Below are 17505 nucleotides of genomic sequence, written 5' to 3'. Positions count from 1 at the left end.
GGGCCACGTGCCACAGCCTGATATGTGCAAGGACATAAACGGGAACCTTCTTACGAACGAGCGTGAGGTGATCCAAAGGTGGCGGCAGCACTACGAAGAACACCTGAATGGCGATGTAGCAGACGAAGATGGCGGTATGGTGATGGACCTGGGAGAACGCGCGGAGGACATAATTTTGCCGGCTCCGGATCTACAGGAAATCCAGGAGGAGATTGGCCGGCTGAAGTACAACAAAGCCCCTGGGGTTGACCAACTACCAGGAGAGCTATTTAAACGCGGTGGTGAGGCACTGGCTAGAGCGCTGCACTGGGTCATTACCAAGATTTGGGAGGAGGAAGTTTTGCCGCAGGAGTGGCTGGAAGGTGTCGTGTGTCCCATCTACAAAAAGGGCGATAAGCTAGATTGTAGCAACTACCGCGCAATCACATTGCTGAACGCCGCCTACAAGGTACTCTCCCAAATTTTATGCCGTCGACTAGCACCAACTGCAAGGAAGTTCGTGGGGCAGTACCAGGCGGGTTTTATGGGCGAACGCTCCACCACGGACCAGGTGTTCGCCATTCGCCAAGTACTGCAGAAATGCCGCGAATACAACGTGCCCACACATCATCTATTCATCGACTTCAAAGCCGCATATGATACAATCGATCGGGACCAGCTATGGCAGCTAATGCACGAACACGGTTTTCCAGATAAACTGACACGGTTGATCAAAGCGACGATGGATCGGGTGATGTGCGTAGTTCGAGTTTCAGGGTCATTCTCGAGTCCCTTCGAAACCCACAGAGGGTTACGGCAAGGTGATGGTCTTTCGTGTCTGCTATTCAACATCGCTTTGGAAGGGGCAATACGAAGAGCAGGGATTACCACGAGTGGTACAATTTTCAATAAGTCCGTCCAGCTATTTGGCTTCGCCGACGACATAGATATTATGGCACGTAACTTTGAGAAGATGGAGGAAGCCTACATCAGACTGAAGAGGGAAGCTAAGCGGATCGGACTAGTCATCAACACGTCGAAGACAAAGTACATGATAGGAAGAGGTTCAAGAGATGACAATGTGAGCCACCCACCGCGAGTTTGCATCGGTGGTGACGAAATCGAGGTGGTAGAAGAATTTGTGTACTTGGGCTCACTGGTGACTGCCGAAAATGACACCAGCAGAGAAATTCGGAGACGCATAGTGGCTGGAAATCGTACGTACTTTGGACTCCGCAAGACGCTCCGATCGAATAGAGTTCGCCGCCGTACCAAACTGACAATCTACAAAACGCTCATTAGACCAATAGTCCTCTACGGGCACGAGACCTGGACGATGCTCGTGGAGGACCAACGCGCACTTGGAATTTTCGAAAGGAAAGTGCTGCGTACCATCTTTTTTTTTTTTTTTTTTTATCTATTGTGTTTATTTGACAGGCTCAGGCGTGTATAACACTTAACGGAGCCGAGACTTTATGATATTTACAATCGATATCATCTTATTATCAACAGTTAGTAAGGGGAAAGGGTATAGACCAAGATACTCGTGGCGACTCAAGGTTAGATTGCGTAATTTCAGGACGGACTAGGTTGGGATTTAGGTTTGAGGTATTTCAGCTGCTCATCCGGGTATTTGACGTCAATAACGGTATGGCGTAGCGTCGGGCTCGAGTTGTGGTTCGTCAGGGAGCATCTTCCGGATGGCCATAGCTTCGTATTACACAGAACAATAAGACAAAAACAAAAACGAGAAAAAAAAAATAGGGGATTTAGACTTTTATGTCAGACGAGCAAAGAAAGGCATAGATGGCCTGCATATAAACCACATCGCGATCCCCCAAAACACCTCTTACTTCCCTGTAGGGTTGTTTACCTCGGGCCACAAGGGTATCCAATAGTTGCTCTCTGGAGGCGTCGTTTTCCGAGCAATACCAAACTACGTGATCGATGTCATCGTAACCGGCTCCACACCTACATAGGTTGCTATCAACCAGGTTTATTCTATAGAGGTGTGCGTTTAGTGAATAGTGATTGGACATAAGTCTCGACATCGTGCGAATGAAGCCTCGGCTTAAGTCCTCACCTCTGAACCACGCTCGCGCAGAAACTTTAGGAACTATGGAAAAGAGCCACCGTCCAAGTTCATTGTGTGACCAAATCATTTGCCAATTTTGAAGAGTACTCTGACGGACTAATGGGAAAAACTCGTTGTTCGAGATTTGTCTATCATAAACTTCACCTTCCTGTGCGCCCACCTTTGCTAGCGAGTCCGCCTTCTCATTGCCATAGATTAGGCAATGGGATGGGACCCATACAAAGGTAATCTTAAATGATCTTTCGACCAAATCACGCATCTGCTCTCTTACAGTTGTAAGAAAGTAAGATGCGTGCTTAACAGGTTTCATCGACCGGAGTGCCTCGATAGAACTAAGACTATCCGAGAAGATGAAATAATGGTCTACGGGCTGATCGGAAATTATCCCCAAAGCGAAATTAATTGCTGCCAGCTCAGCAACATAAACCGAACACGGTTCTTGAAGTTTTCGAAAGGTGGTTGAATTTACGTTGAAAACACCGAAGCCAGTGGATCCGTTAATGCGAGAACCATCAGTGAAATATCTGTTATTGCAATTGACATGTTCATATTTTTCAGAAAAAATGGAAGGGATAGATATTTGTCGAAGATGATCTGGTATTCCTTGAATAGCGTGTTTCATGGACAGATCGTATTCAATTGAGGAACTGTCGTTGACGAAGTGAACTCGAGGTGGATTATAACATGGAAGACAGAGATCTGACGATATGTAGTTGAGATAGACTCGCAGGTATCTTGAACGATGAACCAGTTCAAGCATATTATCGAAGTTTTCTAATACAAGTGTGTTACTTGTTCCACATTTGATCAGTATTCTAAGTGAGAGCTCCCAGTAACGGTGCTTTATAGGAGTGACTCCAGCAAGCACCTCCAGGCTCATGTTATGCGTTGAATGCATACAGCCAAGGGCAATACGCAAACAACGATATTGAATTCGTTCCAATTTGATTAGGTGGCACTCAGCTGCTGAGAGGAAGCAGAAAGAGCCATACTCTAAAACAGAGAGAATAGTCGTTTTATATAGTTTGATGAGGTCTTCCGGGTGAGCGCCCCACCATGTTCCGGAGATAGAACGGAGAAAATGGATCCTTTTTCGGCATTTCTCTAACAAATAATCAATATGGGTCTTCCAGGTACACTTAGAATCAAACCAGACCCCAAGGTATTTAGAAGATAAAGATTGGTTTATGTCATCTTTCAACAGCTTTAGTTTCAGTTGAGCAGGGTACCGCTTCTTAGTAAACACAACCAATTGAGTTTTTGCGGAGAGAACTCGATCCCTAAATGTCTGGCCCAAACAGTCAGGTTATTTAGGAATTTTGCAATGGTCTTTGCAGGACTTCTGCACATGAACCTCTTAGGGAGATCACGGCATCATCTGCAAGTTGTCTAAGCGTGCATTGTCCTTCCAAACAATTGTCAATATCTTTAACATAGAAATTGTAAAGCAAGGGACTTAAACATGAACCTTGGGGAAGGCCCATGTAGCTATTTCTGGAAGTTGTCAGAGTGCCGAGAGTAAAGTTCATGTGTTTTACTGACAACAAATTGTACAAGAAATTATTCAAAATAACGGGTAATCCACTACTGTGCAGATTTTCCGACAGTACTTCTATGGAAACAGAATCAAAAGCGCCCTTAATATCCAAGAAAACTGAAGCCAGTTGCTCCTTGTGCGCATAGGCCAGCTGTATATCTGAAGAGAGCAACGCTAGACAGTCATTTGTTCCTTTACCTTTTCGAAACCCGAATTGAGTATTTGACAGTAATGCATTTTGCTCGACCCAATGGTCAATTCTTGAAAGGATCATTTTCTCCAATAATTTTCTCATGCATGATAGCATGGCAATCGGTCGGTATGAATTGTGATTAGACGCTGGTTTCCCAGGCTTTTGAATAGCTATTACTTTGACCTGGCGCCATTCTGGTGGTACGATGTTGTACTCCATGAAACAGTTGTACAGGTCAAGTAATCGTCTTTAGCGATATCTGGGAGGTTTTTAGAAGATTGAATTTGATATTATCGCATCCCGGAGAAGAGTTGTTTGATGAAAGAAGAGACATAGATAGTTCCAGCATTGAGAATGGTCCACCCAAAGAACCGGGATCAAGCGTAGATTCTCGAAATAGCGGTTCAGCTGGTACGGAATTTGGACAGACCTTTTTGCGAAGTTGAATATCCATCGATTGGAGTATTCTTCACTCTCGTTGGTGGAAATGCGGTTCCGCATGTTGCGGGCCGTTTTCCAAAGTGTTGTCATTGAGGTTTCTCGTGATAGTCCCTCGACAAAACGTCGCCAGTAGCTACGTTTTTAGCCTTGAGAAGATTTTTGAGCTTTCTTTCAAGCCTCAAATACTCTTCGAAAAGCTCAGACCTTCCGTGTTTACGGAAAGCCTTGAAGGCATCAGATTTCTCGGAATACAACTTAGTACATTCATCATCCCATCCAGGAGTGGCTGGTCTTCTTATGACAGATGTACTTGGAACGCGTCGTTTCTGAGCTTCTAGTGCGCTTTTATGAATCAATTCGGTAAGGAATCGATACTCATCCAGTGGAGGAAGAATATCAGTTGATTCAATACCAATGTTTACCGCCGATGCAAATTTTTGCCAGTCAATGTTTTCGTGACGTCGAAAGGAACATTAACTGGCACTGATCGTTGATAGCCGCTTTTGATTGTGGTGACTATCGGCATGTGGTCACTACCATGGGGATCTTGGATTACCTTCCACGTGGAATCTAATGATAGTGAATTAGAGCATAAAGACAGATCTATTCGACTTTCCTGACCTTGAGGTCCTATTCGAGTTACTTCGCCTGTGTTCAAAATATTCAAGTTGAAATCGTCGCACAAATCATAGAAAATAGGCGCTGTGTTATCGTCTCTAGTTTCGCCCCATGCAATACCATGTGCATTCATATCACCCAGTATTAAAACTGGGGATGATAAAAGAGAGACTGCGCTCCAAAGATGCCGACGATTAAGTGAGGCATTTGGGGGAATATACACTGAAGCTATGCAAAGGTCTTTATTCTTTACATTTACTTGGCAAGCGACGATTTCTAAACCATTAACAGTCGGAATAGAATTCTGTAGAAAGTGTGACATTTTTTGATTCCCAAAAGAACGCCACCATAATGATCATTCCGATCTTGGCGAATAATGTTAAAATCGTGGACGTTGATTTCATCTTCAGAAGAAAGCCATGTTTCAAAGAGTGCAACTATATCGCAATCGGAGTTGCGAATTAAAGTCTTAAACACGTCCAATTTATGTTTCAGGCTATGACAGTTCCACTGCAGCACAGTGATTGTATCTTGTATGGCCGTATTATCCATCGAAAGATACAAGTCCTGCAAGAAGGGCCATGAAACAGTCAATTGCTTCAGATAACTTTCAACTGTTGGAATAAAGAGGTCAATGATTGGCCTCAATGAATTCGGAATATTGAACAAGTTCAAAATACGATCCACAAGATCCTTAAAGGATATCAATCCTCGCTTGGACGAGATTCTTTTCTTAGAAGTGCGAGTAGCAGTTTTCTGCTCAGAGATATTCCTTGCCTGATGTTTCTTTGTAACATCAGTTTTAGGCAATGGCGGGAATGTCTTACTGCAACATGGGTCAAAAGGAGCAGTATAGACAGGCTGCTTCGGAATTTTAAATAATCCCCCATTACCATCAGATTTCGGCAAGCTTCTAGGGATGATTTTTGTTTTCTTACGGCGCAATCCCGGGGAAGACAGTTTCTTCCTCTTTTCGGGTACGTGTACCTCCGCAGAATCATCCATATCGGCTACGTCAGAGTCCGATTCGTCTATGGAAATGACATCATAAAAATCACTTACTTGAACGGCAGCTGAAATAGCAGCCGTTGCGTTGGCAGTTGCGGATGTGTCTTGCGACTTCACCATTTCTGCATACGACTGCTTAGAGCGCTGAACTAATGAACGCTTAACTTTTTGGGTGCGCTTTTTGTACACCGGACATTCTTGCAAACCATGGGGAGGGTCCATGCCACAATAAGCGCACTTTGTAACTTGTTGTTGGCAGGACTCCTCCCTATGCCTTTCAAAACATTTGCCACAACTGGGCTTGTTGTCGCAAAACTCGGCAGTGTGCCCCAACTGTTTGCAGTTGGTACAATTGAAAACTCTGGGTACAAAAAGACGCACCGGAAACAACATATTTTCGATATCTACATATTTTGGGAGTATCGAACCGGCAAACGTTACCCGTAGCGAACCTGACTTCGAATATACTTTTTACCATCTACCATGGCTGCTGAATGCAATTCCTTGCAGTCCAGAATATCCACGGTAGATTGCAGGGCATTCTTTAAACGGCCTTTTCCTGCAAGCACATCCTTGCAAGTCAGGCTCGCTGCGTTAATTACGCCTTCAATCTCGACCTCCCGCGAGGGCACATAAACCAAATATTCCACATTATAGTTCTGGTCTTTTGCGATAGCATTTGCATCCTGGTATGTAGGTGCGGTTACACGTAGTTTGTTCCGATTGATTTGATGAAAATCAGTTTTCGGAAAACGACGCGTCAAATCACGTTTGATTCCTAGGAAATCAATACTTTTCACTTTCTGCCGAAAGTAAACAACCCAAGGCCCAGGCGAAGAAGCCTGGTAGAATCGCGATGCGAACGACATTGTCTTTGGGAGGCGTCTCGCCTCCGTGTTATTCGTCCATGAATTGTAATACAAAATCTCCCCCCCAAAAAAATAGAAGAGAAAAAAATAATACTAATAGGTTTTAATTATAATAATAACAAAACAAACACACACACACAAAAAAAGAAGAAAAAAAATTCTAAGTTTTTAATAATAATTCAGGCAACCTTTTTTGCGTTTCGTCCCACTCTAATGCAACGGTGCCACCCTTGCCTAACGACAGGCAGAGCACACAAAAGCTTCACCACTGGTGCGTGGATGAAAGTTAAACGAATGCAAGAGAGACAATGGGATACAATCTTTTTACTTAGCCTGTTTGCTGCCTACCCGAGTAGGTAGCGTTGTCGATGACGACCTGATGCTGATTGATACTGATCGTCGTCGCAGCACTTGATGAAAAAAAAAAAACCAAACTAACGAGACTGCAATAGCATCGCTAGAACAGCTCGCTTCCTTAACTAGTCGGCTGGATAAATCACCTTGTAACTAGCTTTACACTCGCGTAGGCAACTTAACGATATAAAAACAACCCGCCGAATACTAAACGGGGGAAAAAAAACTCTAGCGGTATAAAGCGCGTCACGTGATGAGACACGGGAGTAAAATACGTCCGGCTCGTCCAGAAACACGACAAGGAATGGCTGCGTACCATCTATGGTGGGGTGCAGATGGCGGACGGTACGTGGAGGAGGCGAATAAACCGGGAGTTGTATCAGCTGTTGGTAGAACCATCCATCGTTCACACCGCGAAAATCGGACGACTGCGGTGGGCCGGGCACGTAGCCAGAATGTCGGACAGTAACCCGGTGAAAATGGTGAAAATGGTGAATTGGCACAACGATCCGACGGCCCGGGCACAAGAAGGCAAGGTGCGCAGCGGGCAAGGTGGATCGATCAGGTGGAAGATGACTTGCGGACCCTCCGTAGACTGCGTGGTTGGCGACGTGTAGCCATGGACCGAGCCGAATGGAGAAGCCTCTTATATACCGCACAGGCCACTTTGGCCTTAGTCTGAATCAGGGCTGGCATACTCCTCAGAGTAGTCAAAATGTGCGTGTCTTTCGCACTCCTCAAAAAGACCGGAGAGAGTGTGTTTCGATTATCGCTCATTTTTTCTCTTCCTCAACGCAGTGAGGCCTCTTTGTGTTTTTACTCTGCAGCGAATGCATTTCTCAGACACGAAGAGTTGAGGATAAATGATGAAATAAACACACCGTGTTCCTCAATGAGTTTTGATATAACGGTGAATCGACCAGAATGAAAGTATACATTGCTAAAGTTTAACGTAGCTGTTGATACTTTTTATGCGTAATAAGATGTTTTTGTTTTTGCTTGCTTTTGGGATGTCTGTGGGCAAAACTATTCAGAAGCCTTTGTATTACCAACATTATTACGCCACACCTGTCGCTTTAAAATGTGTTACTGACAATTTCTAAATACAATTTCCGTCATGTAATCTCAGGTAATGAGATCGAAACGAAAACAAAAAACAAGGAACTTATATAAAGTTTCATTATTTCATTTCAGTGCTATATTTTTTCTTGATGCATTATGCCCAAAATACTCCTACTCTGATAACGGGTTTTTGTATGTTTGCCGTCAAAATATTAATTTACCCTCATTAATTGAATGTCACTTTAGGTGAACGACCCCTAACCGCTTTTATCTAAATTGCTTCTAGAATTATTGAAAAGCGTTATCAAAATTTCACCGTTTGCTTTCCCGTGCCATTCCTTGCAAATATCATATTTTGACTTCTTCTTCTTCTTTATGCAACCCTTATATGCCAATGTTATACTTTTTAGTATGGAGGGCCAAACTTCATTGAAACCCCGCCAAAATATGTTTGTGTTCCAAAGTATTTCTGCGAAAACAATATCATTTTAAAGAATATTGCACCAAGTGGCACAACTTTGTGTTGGCCCAACTCTCACCAGAATAATTCTCTCACTCTTCGTCTTTGTCCTCACTCATCGTGTTGGCTTTGTTACACGATGAGGATCGGCGTTACTCTCTGTGGTGTGTATTAAAATCTCCTCATTGTGCACAGTGTGTGAGGAAATGCCAGCTCTGGACTCTGAATAAATGAAAATAATAATATATTCGCTCATCATTTCTGGAAAATTGCCTACGTGCTGGCACTTTTGCAGCGCCTTCCTGAAGATGCCCGGGTATGCCAGGATCGCAGCTTTTAACGCAATTTTCGGTATTTCATCCGAACTTTCCGAGACTTTCTGCAAGCTCGCTATTGGACACTTGTCAATCTACGGGGTTTGCTTCTTCTTCGCCGTACGGTGTTGGCAATCACATTTTATTAAACTTTATTGAGGTGTTTTTTCTTATAATTAGAGTTTATCACTGAGCTTGACAGTCACGGATCATGTTTCGGGAAAATGTCCACAACTGCCTACAACTTATCCGGGCTCATTTCAGCTGGCGTCGACCGGCCTTTGATATTCGCCATCACGACCCAATACGACCCAACGATATCGGTACTGCTGTCCGGTCGAAGTGCCTAAGTGAATGAGTTTTTGTTGAAAGCTTTCGTTTTCCACCTCTGTTCACAGATTATCCTTCGTGTTGCATCAGGGTTTCATTGCCCAATACGGTAACGGATCGCCTGGTGGTCGCTGTGGGTGTACTCTTTGCTAACTTCCAGTCCATGCTTACCGTCAAAGAAGGACTGCATAACGTGATGTCGATGATGACTCCCTCCTGATCCGATATCTGGCTGAACTGCTCAACGGTCCACCTTGAAGCTGCAAATTAAGACGTCATTGATTTTGGTAATCACGAAGCCTTCGCATTAACTCTCCACCACTGCAATTATCGCAACATCGCACATAGTTTCTGCTGTGGACTACCATAACAGTTGCTGTATGATTTCATAATGATTATCTTCACTACTGTTGACCTGCGATCGCCCTCTTGTAGGCTGGGTATTTGTAGCCACCGGTCTGATGGTCATGTCCATCCTCTGTAGTGCAAAGCATACACTTCGGTTTTTGTGTGCAGTCTCTCGCAAGATGATCTATTTCCCCATATTTCCAGCACATGTTGGATCTGTCTGAGCCTTTATAAGCTCCTGCCCAGTGTCCAAAGCTCAAACATTCGAAGCAGAATTGTTCACCTCTTGGGCGGCTTTCAATGGGCATTTCGACCATCCAACCGTCATTTTGCCTACTTCCAATGCCTTATGAGCAGCGGTTATTGGCAGACGAAGCTTCGCTGTCTGTGTGCCTCCGTACGCCTTCCTAATACGAATCGACATTTGCACTTCGCCTAAATTGAACTGCGACTGTAGTGCACCCCTATGCACAAAATCACCATACCTGGACTTAAGGCTTTGACTTCCGCCTCTGAGCCCAACGATTTTGCAATGCGCACCTGCATAATCGAGCTATGAACCGCAGGGTCCTTCTTTAACTCGAAGAGGGGCTGTCCATATACCATGTGAACAGATTTTGGTCAGTTTTAGATACCCCCTCCCCCAGCGTGGACAATTGCTCATATAAATTTTCCAATATTTGTATGGACCGTGGACATTCACCATACTCCCCTACCCCCTAAACTGTCCACGTGGTATGTGGGCAGCCCCTGAGCATCTCTCCGGTTTGTGTGCGCCTGGTCCTTATCATGTTTTCGCCCAAGTCCCTCAACTTGATAAAGAGAATCTAGACGTGAGATGTCATATGCATTATTTGCGGTAAATATAAGATATGTGAACTTTGATGTCAAGTTATACTCAATCAAGTTGAAACCCGGAATTGGAGGACAGCGAATTTGGATTTTTCTCACAATCCGTATACGTTAAACCCGGTTAAACCTAACTTCGGAAGTGGTGCGCTGAATAGCGCTTTGCGATATGAAACAGCGCACCACTTCCGAAGTTAGGTTTAACGTACGGATTGTGAGAAAAATCCAATTTCACTTCCGGTTTTCAACTGGATTGAGAATACTCTATATCAAGTAGCTCGTAGTCTGGAAGGCACATAAAAAAACAAAGTTGATAGGGGGAATGACGGCTTTGGCAGGTTTTGTTCTATTATTGTCAGGGGGATTTTCTATAACTATTTATGCTCAAATTTGGCTTCAACATTCTTTGCATATCAAAGAATATTGTGGCCAAATTTCATAAAATTTGGTCGATAAAAACCCCCTGACAATAATAAAATAAAACCTGCCAAAGCCGTCATTTCCCCTAATTGAATTTTAAGTTGTTTTTTTTTCCTGCGAAACATCATTGATTTTGAACAAAATGGCGTCCATATGTTGGTTCCAACCTCGGTTCTAACATAAATTCGAAAAGGTTTTCAACTGAAGCATAATTTAGTTATGTTTTCTTGAAGGCGGCATATCCAACATCCCCTAACTAGTGTCTAACGTCGAACTGATTATTTGCTGGGATATGTCATGGTTTCGATTGTCACTTTGACAGATAGGTATGTTTTGTGCGATAAATTAAATATTAGTTCATTAGACGAACGCTTATTTATACATTTTCATTAAAAAGATCTCGAATATCTATAATGCCGAGTGAAATCGAACCATTTTTGCCGGGCACTGTAACATTTTCGCAATATCTGGAACAATTGGATTGGATCTTTATTCACCATAAAGTAACTGACAAGGAAGAGCAGAAAATAACATTTCTGGCATCATGTAACACAGAAGTATTCACAGAACTAAAGCTTCTTTTTCCTGACAGAAGCCTGAAAGCGGTAAGTTTTTCAGAAATTTGCCGAGCTCTATGTAAACGATACGACAAGAGTGAAAGTATCCTACGACGTCGGTACAAATTTTACCGACGAGAACAAGGTCTATCAGAGAAAGCCGAAGACTTTATTCGCGCAGTGAAGCAACTTGCCGATCGTTGTGATTTCGGTGAATTCAAATCACAAGCTATACGCGATAGACTGGTGTTTGGCATTGGAGACAGAGACTTGCAGAAGCGGCTTATAGACAAGGGAGATCTCACGCTTAGTGAAGCAGAACAGTATATACGGAATGAAGACATGTTGGTATTAGGATCCTGCCATGCCTCAGGCGAGTCAAGTAGGACGGAAGCCAATAATAAATATCGACCCACTAGAAGCATGGATCAACTTTCTGATATTGCCAGTAAAAAACGTCATGACAGAAGCCGGAGCAGATCATTCGAACGTCGGGTAGAATCTTCCTCGGAACGAAAAGTGAGGCATTGCACCTATTGTAATAGAGTCGGTCACATACGCAGATTTTGTTTTGATTTGAAAAGAAAGAAGAATCGATATTCTGAATTAAATTGTATCTTAGATGATAGTAGTCTAGATTCTGTTTGAGCTGGCGCCAAAAATATTATTAGAAGTGTGGATTGTATTCAACAAAAATGAACTCAATAAAAATTTAAAATTTATTTTCATGCCGCCTAATTCTACCACTTAGAATATACCGAAAGACTCCGAAGTTTACTCAATCGTTTAATATTCATACACTTAGTTTTTATTTCTGCAGCTCGGCAAAAATCCGCACAGCCGTGCGCCAGCAAAATGAAAAACTGATATTCCAGTTTGTTAGCTGATTTTCAGCAAAAAACATGTTTGCTAGGGCACGGCTGTGCGAATGTCGGTAAAAGTTCAACATTTTGCTGAGATCCTGGTAAAAAAATTAAGTGTGTAGATAGAAGGATAGATGGGTGGCTAGACATTGTCGGCGTAGCACCAAGTTAGAATTCGGAAGTCGGGACTTCCGAACCGAACTTCCTTCCGAAGTTTTATTTGTCAAACTAATTGATGCGTTGTTTAGCGCATCTTTAGGCGAATCCAGCGCACTACTTCCGAAGTTGGGAAAGTTGCCTGTATCTGGAGAAAAATCCAACTTCGGTATAAAAAGCGGTATAAATTTATTCCGGATACACAATAGATGGGAGGTTAGACACTAATTACTTAAGCACTGATGGGGGAGGGGGGTCTGCCATTTTCTTACGCTAAATTACGATAAATAAAAAATGATTTGTATGGTAAAAATCTTACATGGGGGAAGGGGGGTTTAAAAATGCTTACGTAATTAGTGTACGGTCCCTTGACAGATGAATAGAAGAAATTGATGGATAGATAAATAGATCGATGAATAGACAGATCGATACCTGAATAGATAGATAGATCGATAGATGGATATTTAGACATCGATAAATGGATATTTAGACATCGATAAATGGATATACAGATAGATCGATAAATGGATGGACAGATAGATCGATAGATGGATAGATAGATAGATTGTGTAATGATTTCATAATAAAAGAATAACAATCATTATCAACATGCCGTCAAATTGCACTGTCGCGTCGCATTGCTCATCGCGTTTACTCTGGCTTGCCCTTTAGACTCACGACATATGCAAAAATTGTAACTTGGCTCAAAAACCTCGCAATTAAGCAGGAAGAAACATTGGTAACCAACAATCACGTGTTTCAAGTGCTGCCGATATGTGTTATTCTTTTGTGAAAGACAGAAAAAGACAAAATGACACATTGTCGATGGTGATTCGATCGGAAACCCCTTTCCTTTCTTCAATTTCTGTGTGTGAGCACACAATAAATATATTTTTTCCGGATAGAAACGACGAATGATAAACTCGTGAGCACCGGGGACCTGGGCCTGATAATTCAATTTTTTCCGTCTCGCTACTTCTCCGGATAATTTTAGGGTCGAATTGGGACTCGCACCCAAAACAATTTTGGAATACTACACCGCCATATATCTATAGACAAATTAAGCAACATTTGATTTTTTGAAGAGATTAACAAATTTTAGTAAATGTGGACGTAATTTTTGAACGACCCCCAATAAAATGATCGGTTTTAAACATTGTAATGGATCGTCATATAATTCGTATAATTCACTGAAAGACATCCCAATACCAACTAACACATTCTTTTATTTCACTGGTATCTGTCTACCTGCTTTAAAATGTTCACCTATTTACAAAATAACTGCTGACTAAGTCAATGGCGTATGTTAATTTAGAGATCCTGCTTCCAACCATATTTGCCATTATTTTTATCCTTACCCTTATCCTTATCCTTGTAACCTTTGTCATAATACTTATCTGATTTATCGTAAGCTTTATCCGATTTATCATACGTTTTATCGGATTTTTCGTACGCCTTGTCGGCTTTTCCCACCGGACAATAACAGGACCTTGCCTGCGAATCTAGATAGGATTTACATCCTAAGGTAAGAGTTCCTGTGAACAGCATTTTGGCCGCTGCTTTACAGCCTGTAAAATAAATATAGACATATGGTTAGAAACCTGGTACGTGCGGAAGGTTATATGTTTACCTTTAACGACTATTTCACCGACAACGTTTTTTTCGTATTCATCGCAATACTTGTACAGACAACGTTTAAAATCCAGATCGCATAGTTCTTTATCGCTGAGGCACGTATCGTAACAAATGTCATGCGCGTTGCAGCATGTCTCCATTTCGACTACTGGCAAGTATTCCGAATCGATTTTTAAGCCCAAAGAACCGCATCCATCCGATTGCGGGATGTAGAACTTATTTTTTGACGGTGTTGTATCTAGTAAAAAAAACGATTTATGTATAATGTAATCATTGTATGCAGATCCCGAAATTCCAAAGCGTATAAATGTTTTAAACAATAAGGCCTGGGATTGTCTTAAGAACACAGCAACCAACAATTATATCTTTATGCTCTACGATTTCTTTTCATTTAGCCAGTACAAAGTTCAATGCGGTTTCTCTCCTTTCCTTGATATGATGATGCCAAGAACGAGTTTCCCCCACAATTTTCGTTCTTGATTCTTGATTTTGGTATTCCTGAAGTGTAACATAAATGTGCTTTGAATAGTGGATTATCTTTACAATCTATCGTAAAACAACGTAGTTTGTAAGCAGACGAACAATGTATAAATACGAAATATTGAATTTATTTACATTTCTACTAGAACTTGTTTGCCATTTATTGAAGCGCAAGCTGCTCATACGATCAACTAATCGTTTATATTATACAGATCCAGTATTGACGTCCAAAAGGTCCAACATTGTTTTTCGTTCATGATTCATTGTGATAGTTTTGTTACAATTCCAACCACTTGTCATAAGACGAGTTTGTACAATCCCATTTAATTCCTCCACTTAATTGTACCTTGACAGATACGTATTTCGACCTCAACAGTAAGGTCGTCTTCAGTGTCTCGTACTTGACTCGAGTTGTACGAGACACTGAAGACGACCTTACTGTTGAGGTCGAAATACGTATCTGTCAAGGTACAATTAAGTGGTGGAATTAAATGGGATTGTACAAACTCTTCTTATGACAAGTGAAGACATTCCACTAAAAAGCTCAAAATAATTTTCTTAACAATTCCAATGTTCGCTACACTTACTTTCCTTATTATGAATAACTTTATCAACTTCAATCGCTGCGCTGTACTTGAATCGTGATTTTTCATTCGTGTTATTTTCGCTTCATAAATAGCGATGTCTCCATTCTAATCTTTCAAAATTTAAAGGCTTACTTAAGACGACAAATAATAATTATTAATAAGAAAGACTAATTTTTTGACGTAGAATACGTCCTTCGGGAAAACATAGGGGGTCATTCTGCAGAATCAAATTTGAGTCCGTCACGAAAAGTGGTCATGAAGTATGGGCTAACAACTCAGCCATCTTCCAACCGATTTTGATGATTTTTATATCAATCGATCGACAAACTCTTTAAGATTTCGCACAACTATTAAAAACTATTGAATAAAGGCGCTAAACAGTTGAAAAATTGAATTTTGTCAGGCACTGTTGACAACTTGTTATATACAGTTAATTGCCTACATTTCGGCTATTAGTCATCTGGCGCGTGAATTGATAAATGTTAAAAATCAAATTAGAAAAATGATTAAAGGCAAGAACTACAATAATTACTGTTCTGCGTCGCTGCACTCTAATACGTAATTCTACGTTGATTTTGCGGTAGTGTCTCTGATACAATCTTCTACTTTTTATTTTAAAATATCTATCAGTTATCCTATCGGTAATTTCAATTATTATCAATCTGACCACAAACCGGAGGAAATCGTTAAAACATAAAAAATATAAATAAAAGGAGTGATTCTCGACTCACCTCCCGGGCATTTGTAAATGCAATTCTCGTCTACTGCTGCATCGAACACTTCGTGGACCACTTTGAATTTCTTCGCAACATGTACCACATTTTTGAGCACATCTCCGAAGACGGCCTCGGCCGCTATTATCGCGTCGCGTAAACTGGCCAGCATATTCGATCCATATCCCGTGTATGCGTAGGTCAAGAACGTAAGCGAGTAGATCGCCACTTTCATGTAAGGTATTTGCATTTCGTTAGTTGAGCTCGTTGATAAATCTGTAATTTAAAGTTTATTATTTCGCTATTCTACAAATCTGACGTGGTTTTCTGCTGACTTACCAAATATGATAAATTTTATCTAAATATAGATATATGAGCTTGCGTACGAAGTGACTTTTTACATTGGTAAGAAGTTCATTTTTGGTATCTACACCTTTATGAAGTAAAAATCAAGCAAATCGTGTACTATTTTTAGCACAAATATGTATAATATACAGCACTCAAATTTATGCACGGGATACGTTTTATTTAGGATGATTTTGACGTAAAATAATAAAGTTTGTTTTATTTACTTATTTTGCCGCTAACGCACACTCCTGTCGCTCTTTATTTTGTTTATACTTTCATATGCAGTTATATGGGTTATATGTGTTAGATACCGTAAATAGATAGCAAAGCCAAGAAACAGATGGGCTTCTATTTTTCTTCTCCTACACTCTGAGAAAAATCTATACTAAATAGGTTTGAAGTCATTCTAACTGGCTATTTGCCTGGTTGACCCCGGCTTCGTATTTGTGCTGATTATACTCGGTTAGTATAAATTCCATTTATATTGGCATAGTATAAAGTGGCGATATCGATTATCGAATAAAGTATTCGTAGAATTAATTTTGTTTAGGATTGTTTTGTTTAAAAACAAAAAATAAAAAACAAAGCAGTAAAAAACTTTTGTTTGATATTTTTATTTTTGTGAACGTTAGAAAAATAGCTACAATTCAGAATATCTTAGCGACAGCTCCTTTTACATTACTTTTACATCTGCAAAGGCAGCTGAGGCATGAACAAACAACAACGAATAAATAGCTACATATTTTTGTATCTCTGGTCATATCGATGGGCAATACGTTCCAACTTGCTGAAATAAAAAAAATGTTGAAACATGATATGTATTGATAGATTGTAAATGAACTCACTTGATTTATACACATACATGCTGAGATTCAGCCTTCTACCGTAGAAGTTTCAGGCCAAAACCTTCTGTATCTGATAGATCTCCCCTTTTCCCCTCTTCCAGATGATGTTCCACTGGGATCTTCTACGTCGCTGCTCAATGTAACTTGTCACACAACTTCGCCCCATTCATTTATCATTTGTTAGGAAATTGTATCCAGAATCGAAATGTCTCCCGGTTCTAGCTGGCGGTCTTAGTTTGCACACGACACGACAGAGCAGTTATTGCTCGACTTTTACACAGATCGAGAATTTGTTCAACGGGATCGTTTTGGATCAAGTTTGTAACTGACATTTTTAAAGTAACTTTTGTGCGTTCATGGTGACAATAATATAGTCTAGGCTACCACCAGCTGCCGGATGTGGAATCGGAATGATATGCTTTCCTAAAATCAAAATTTAATGAG

General features: G+C 41.2%; 2 protein-coding genes across 4 annotated transcripts; both read right to left on the bottom strand.

Annotated features, from left to right (window-relative positions):
* Nucleotides 1-1382: 1382 nt before the first annotated feature.
* LOC134219184 (uncharacterized) lies at nucleotides 1383-7386 on the bottom strand. Of its 3 annotated transcripts, none has more exons than XR_009981508.1 (2): nucleotides 7241-7386; nucleotides 1383-1689 (listed from the first exon to the last, which is right to left on the bottom strand). XR_009981508.1 is itself a non-coding variant. In XM_062697886.1 (2 exons), exons 1-2 carry the CDS (start codon nucleotides 2970-2972, stop codon nucleotides 1619-1621), a joined length of 1191 nt encoding a protein of 396 aa, XP_062553870.1. In that variant the 5' UTR covers nucleotides 2973-3329; the 3' UTR covers nucleotides 1383-1618. The 3 variants fall into 3 exon arrangements, 1 of the variants encoding a protein (XP_062553870.1); XR_009981509.1 differs by lacking the exon at nucleotides 7241-7386 and adding an exon at nucleotides 7089-7232; XM_062697886.1 differs by lacking the exon at nucleotides 7241-7386 and adding an exon at nucleotides 1853-3329.
* A 6273-nt stretch (nucleotides 7387-13659) lies between these two features.
* Nucleotides 13660-16470, bottom strand: LOC134223789 (group XIIB secretory phospholipase A2-like protein). The gene is made up of 4 exons (XM_062702987.1): nucleotides 16208-16470; nucleotides 15887-16144; nucleotides 14084-14326; nucleotides 13660-14021 (listed from the first exon to the last, which is right to left on the bottom strand). Exons 2-4 carry the CDS (start codon nucleotides 16116-16118, stop codon nucleotides 13765-13767), a joined length of 732 nt encoding a protein of 243 aa, XP_062558971.1. The 5' UTR covers nucleotides 16119-16144; nucleotides 16208-16470; the 3' UTR covers nucleotides 13660-13764.
* Nucleotides 16471-17505: the final 1035 nt, after the last annotated feature.

This window comes from Armigeres subalbatus, chromosome 3, assembly GCF_024139115.2.
Source record: "Armigeres subalbatus isolate Guangzhou_Male chromosome 3, GZ_Asu_2, whole genome shotgun sequence".
Taxonomy (NCBI): Eukaryota; Metazoa; Arthropoda; class Insecta; order Diptera; family Culicidae; genus Armigeres; species Armigeres subalbatus.
This window is presented reverse-complemented; position numbering and strand designations above follow the sequence as displayed.

What these genes read in the sequence shown, in the direction of transcription:
- LOC134219184 (XM_062697886.1), bottom strand. Translation starts at nt 2,972, where the DNA reads ATGCATTCAACGCATAACATGAGCCTGGAGGTGCTTGCTGGAGTCACT. An exon ending in GGATACCCTTGTGGCCCGAG is followed by an intron (nt 1,690 to 1,852) that starts GTAAACAACCCT and finishes TGTAATACGAAG; the next exon opens with CTATGGCCATCCGGAAGATG.
- LOC134223789 (XM_062702987.1), bottom strand. Translation starts at nt 16,118, where the DNA reads ATGCAAATACCTTACATGAAAGTGGCGATCTACTCGCTTACGTTCTTG. An exon ending in CATTTACAAATGCCCGGGAG is followed by an intron (nt 14,327 to 15,886) that starts GTGAGTCGAGAA and finishes TTTTTTTACTAG; the next exon opens with ATACAACACCGTCAAAAAAT. An exon ending in CGGTGAAATAGTCGTTAAAG is followed by an intron (nt 14,022 to 14,083) that starts GTAAACATATAA and finishes TTTATTTTACAG; the next exon opens with GCTGTAAAGCAGCGGCCAAA.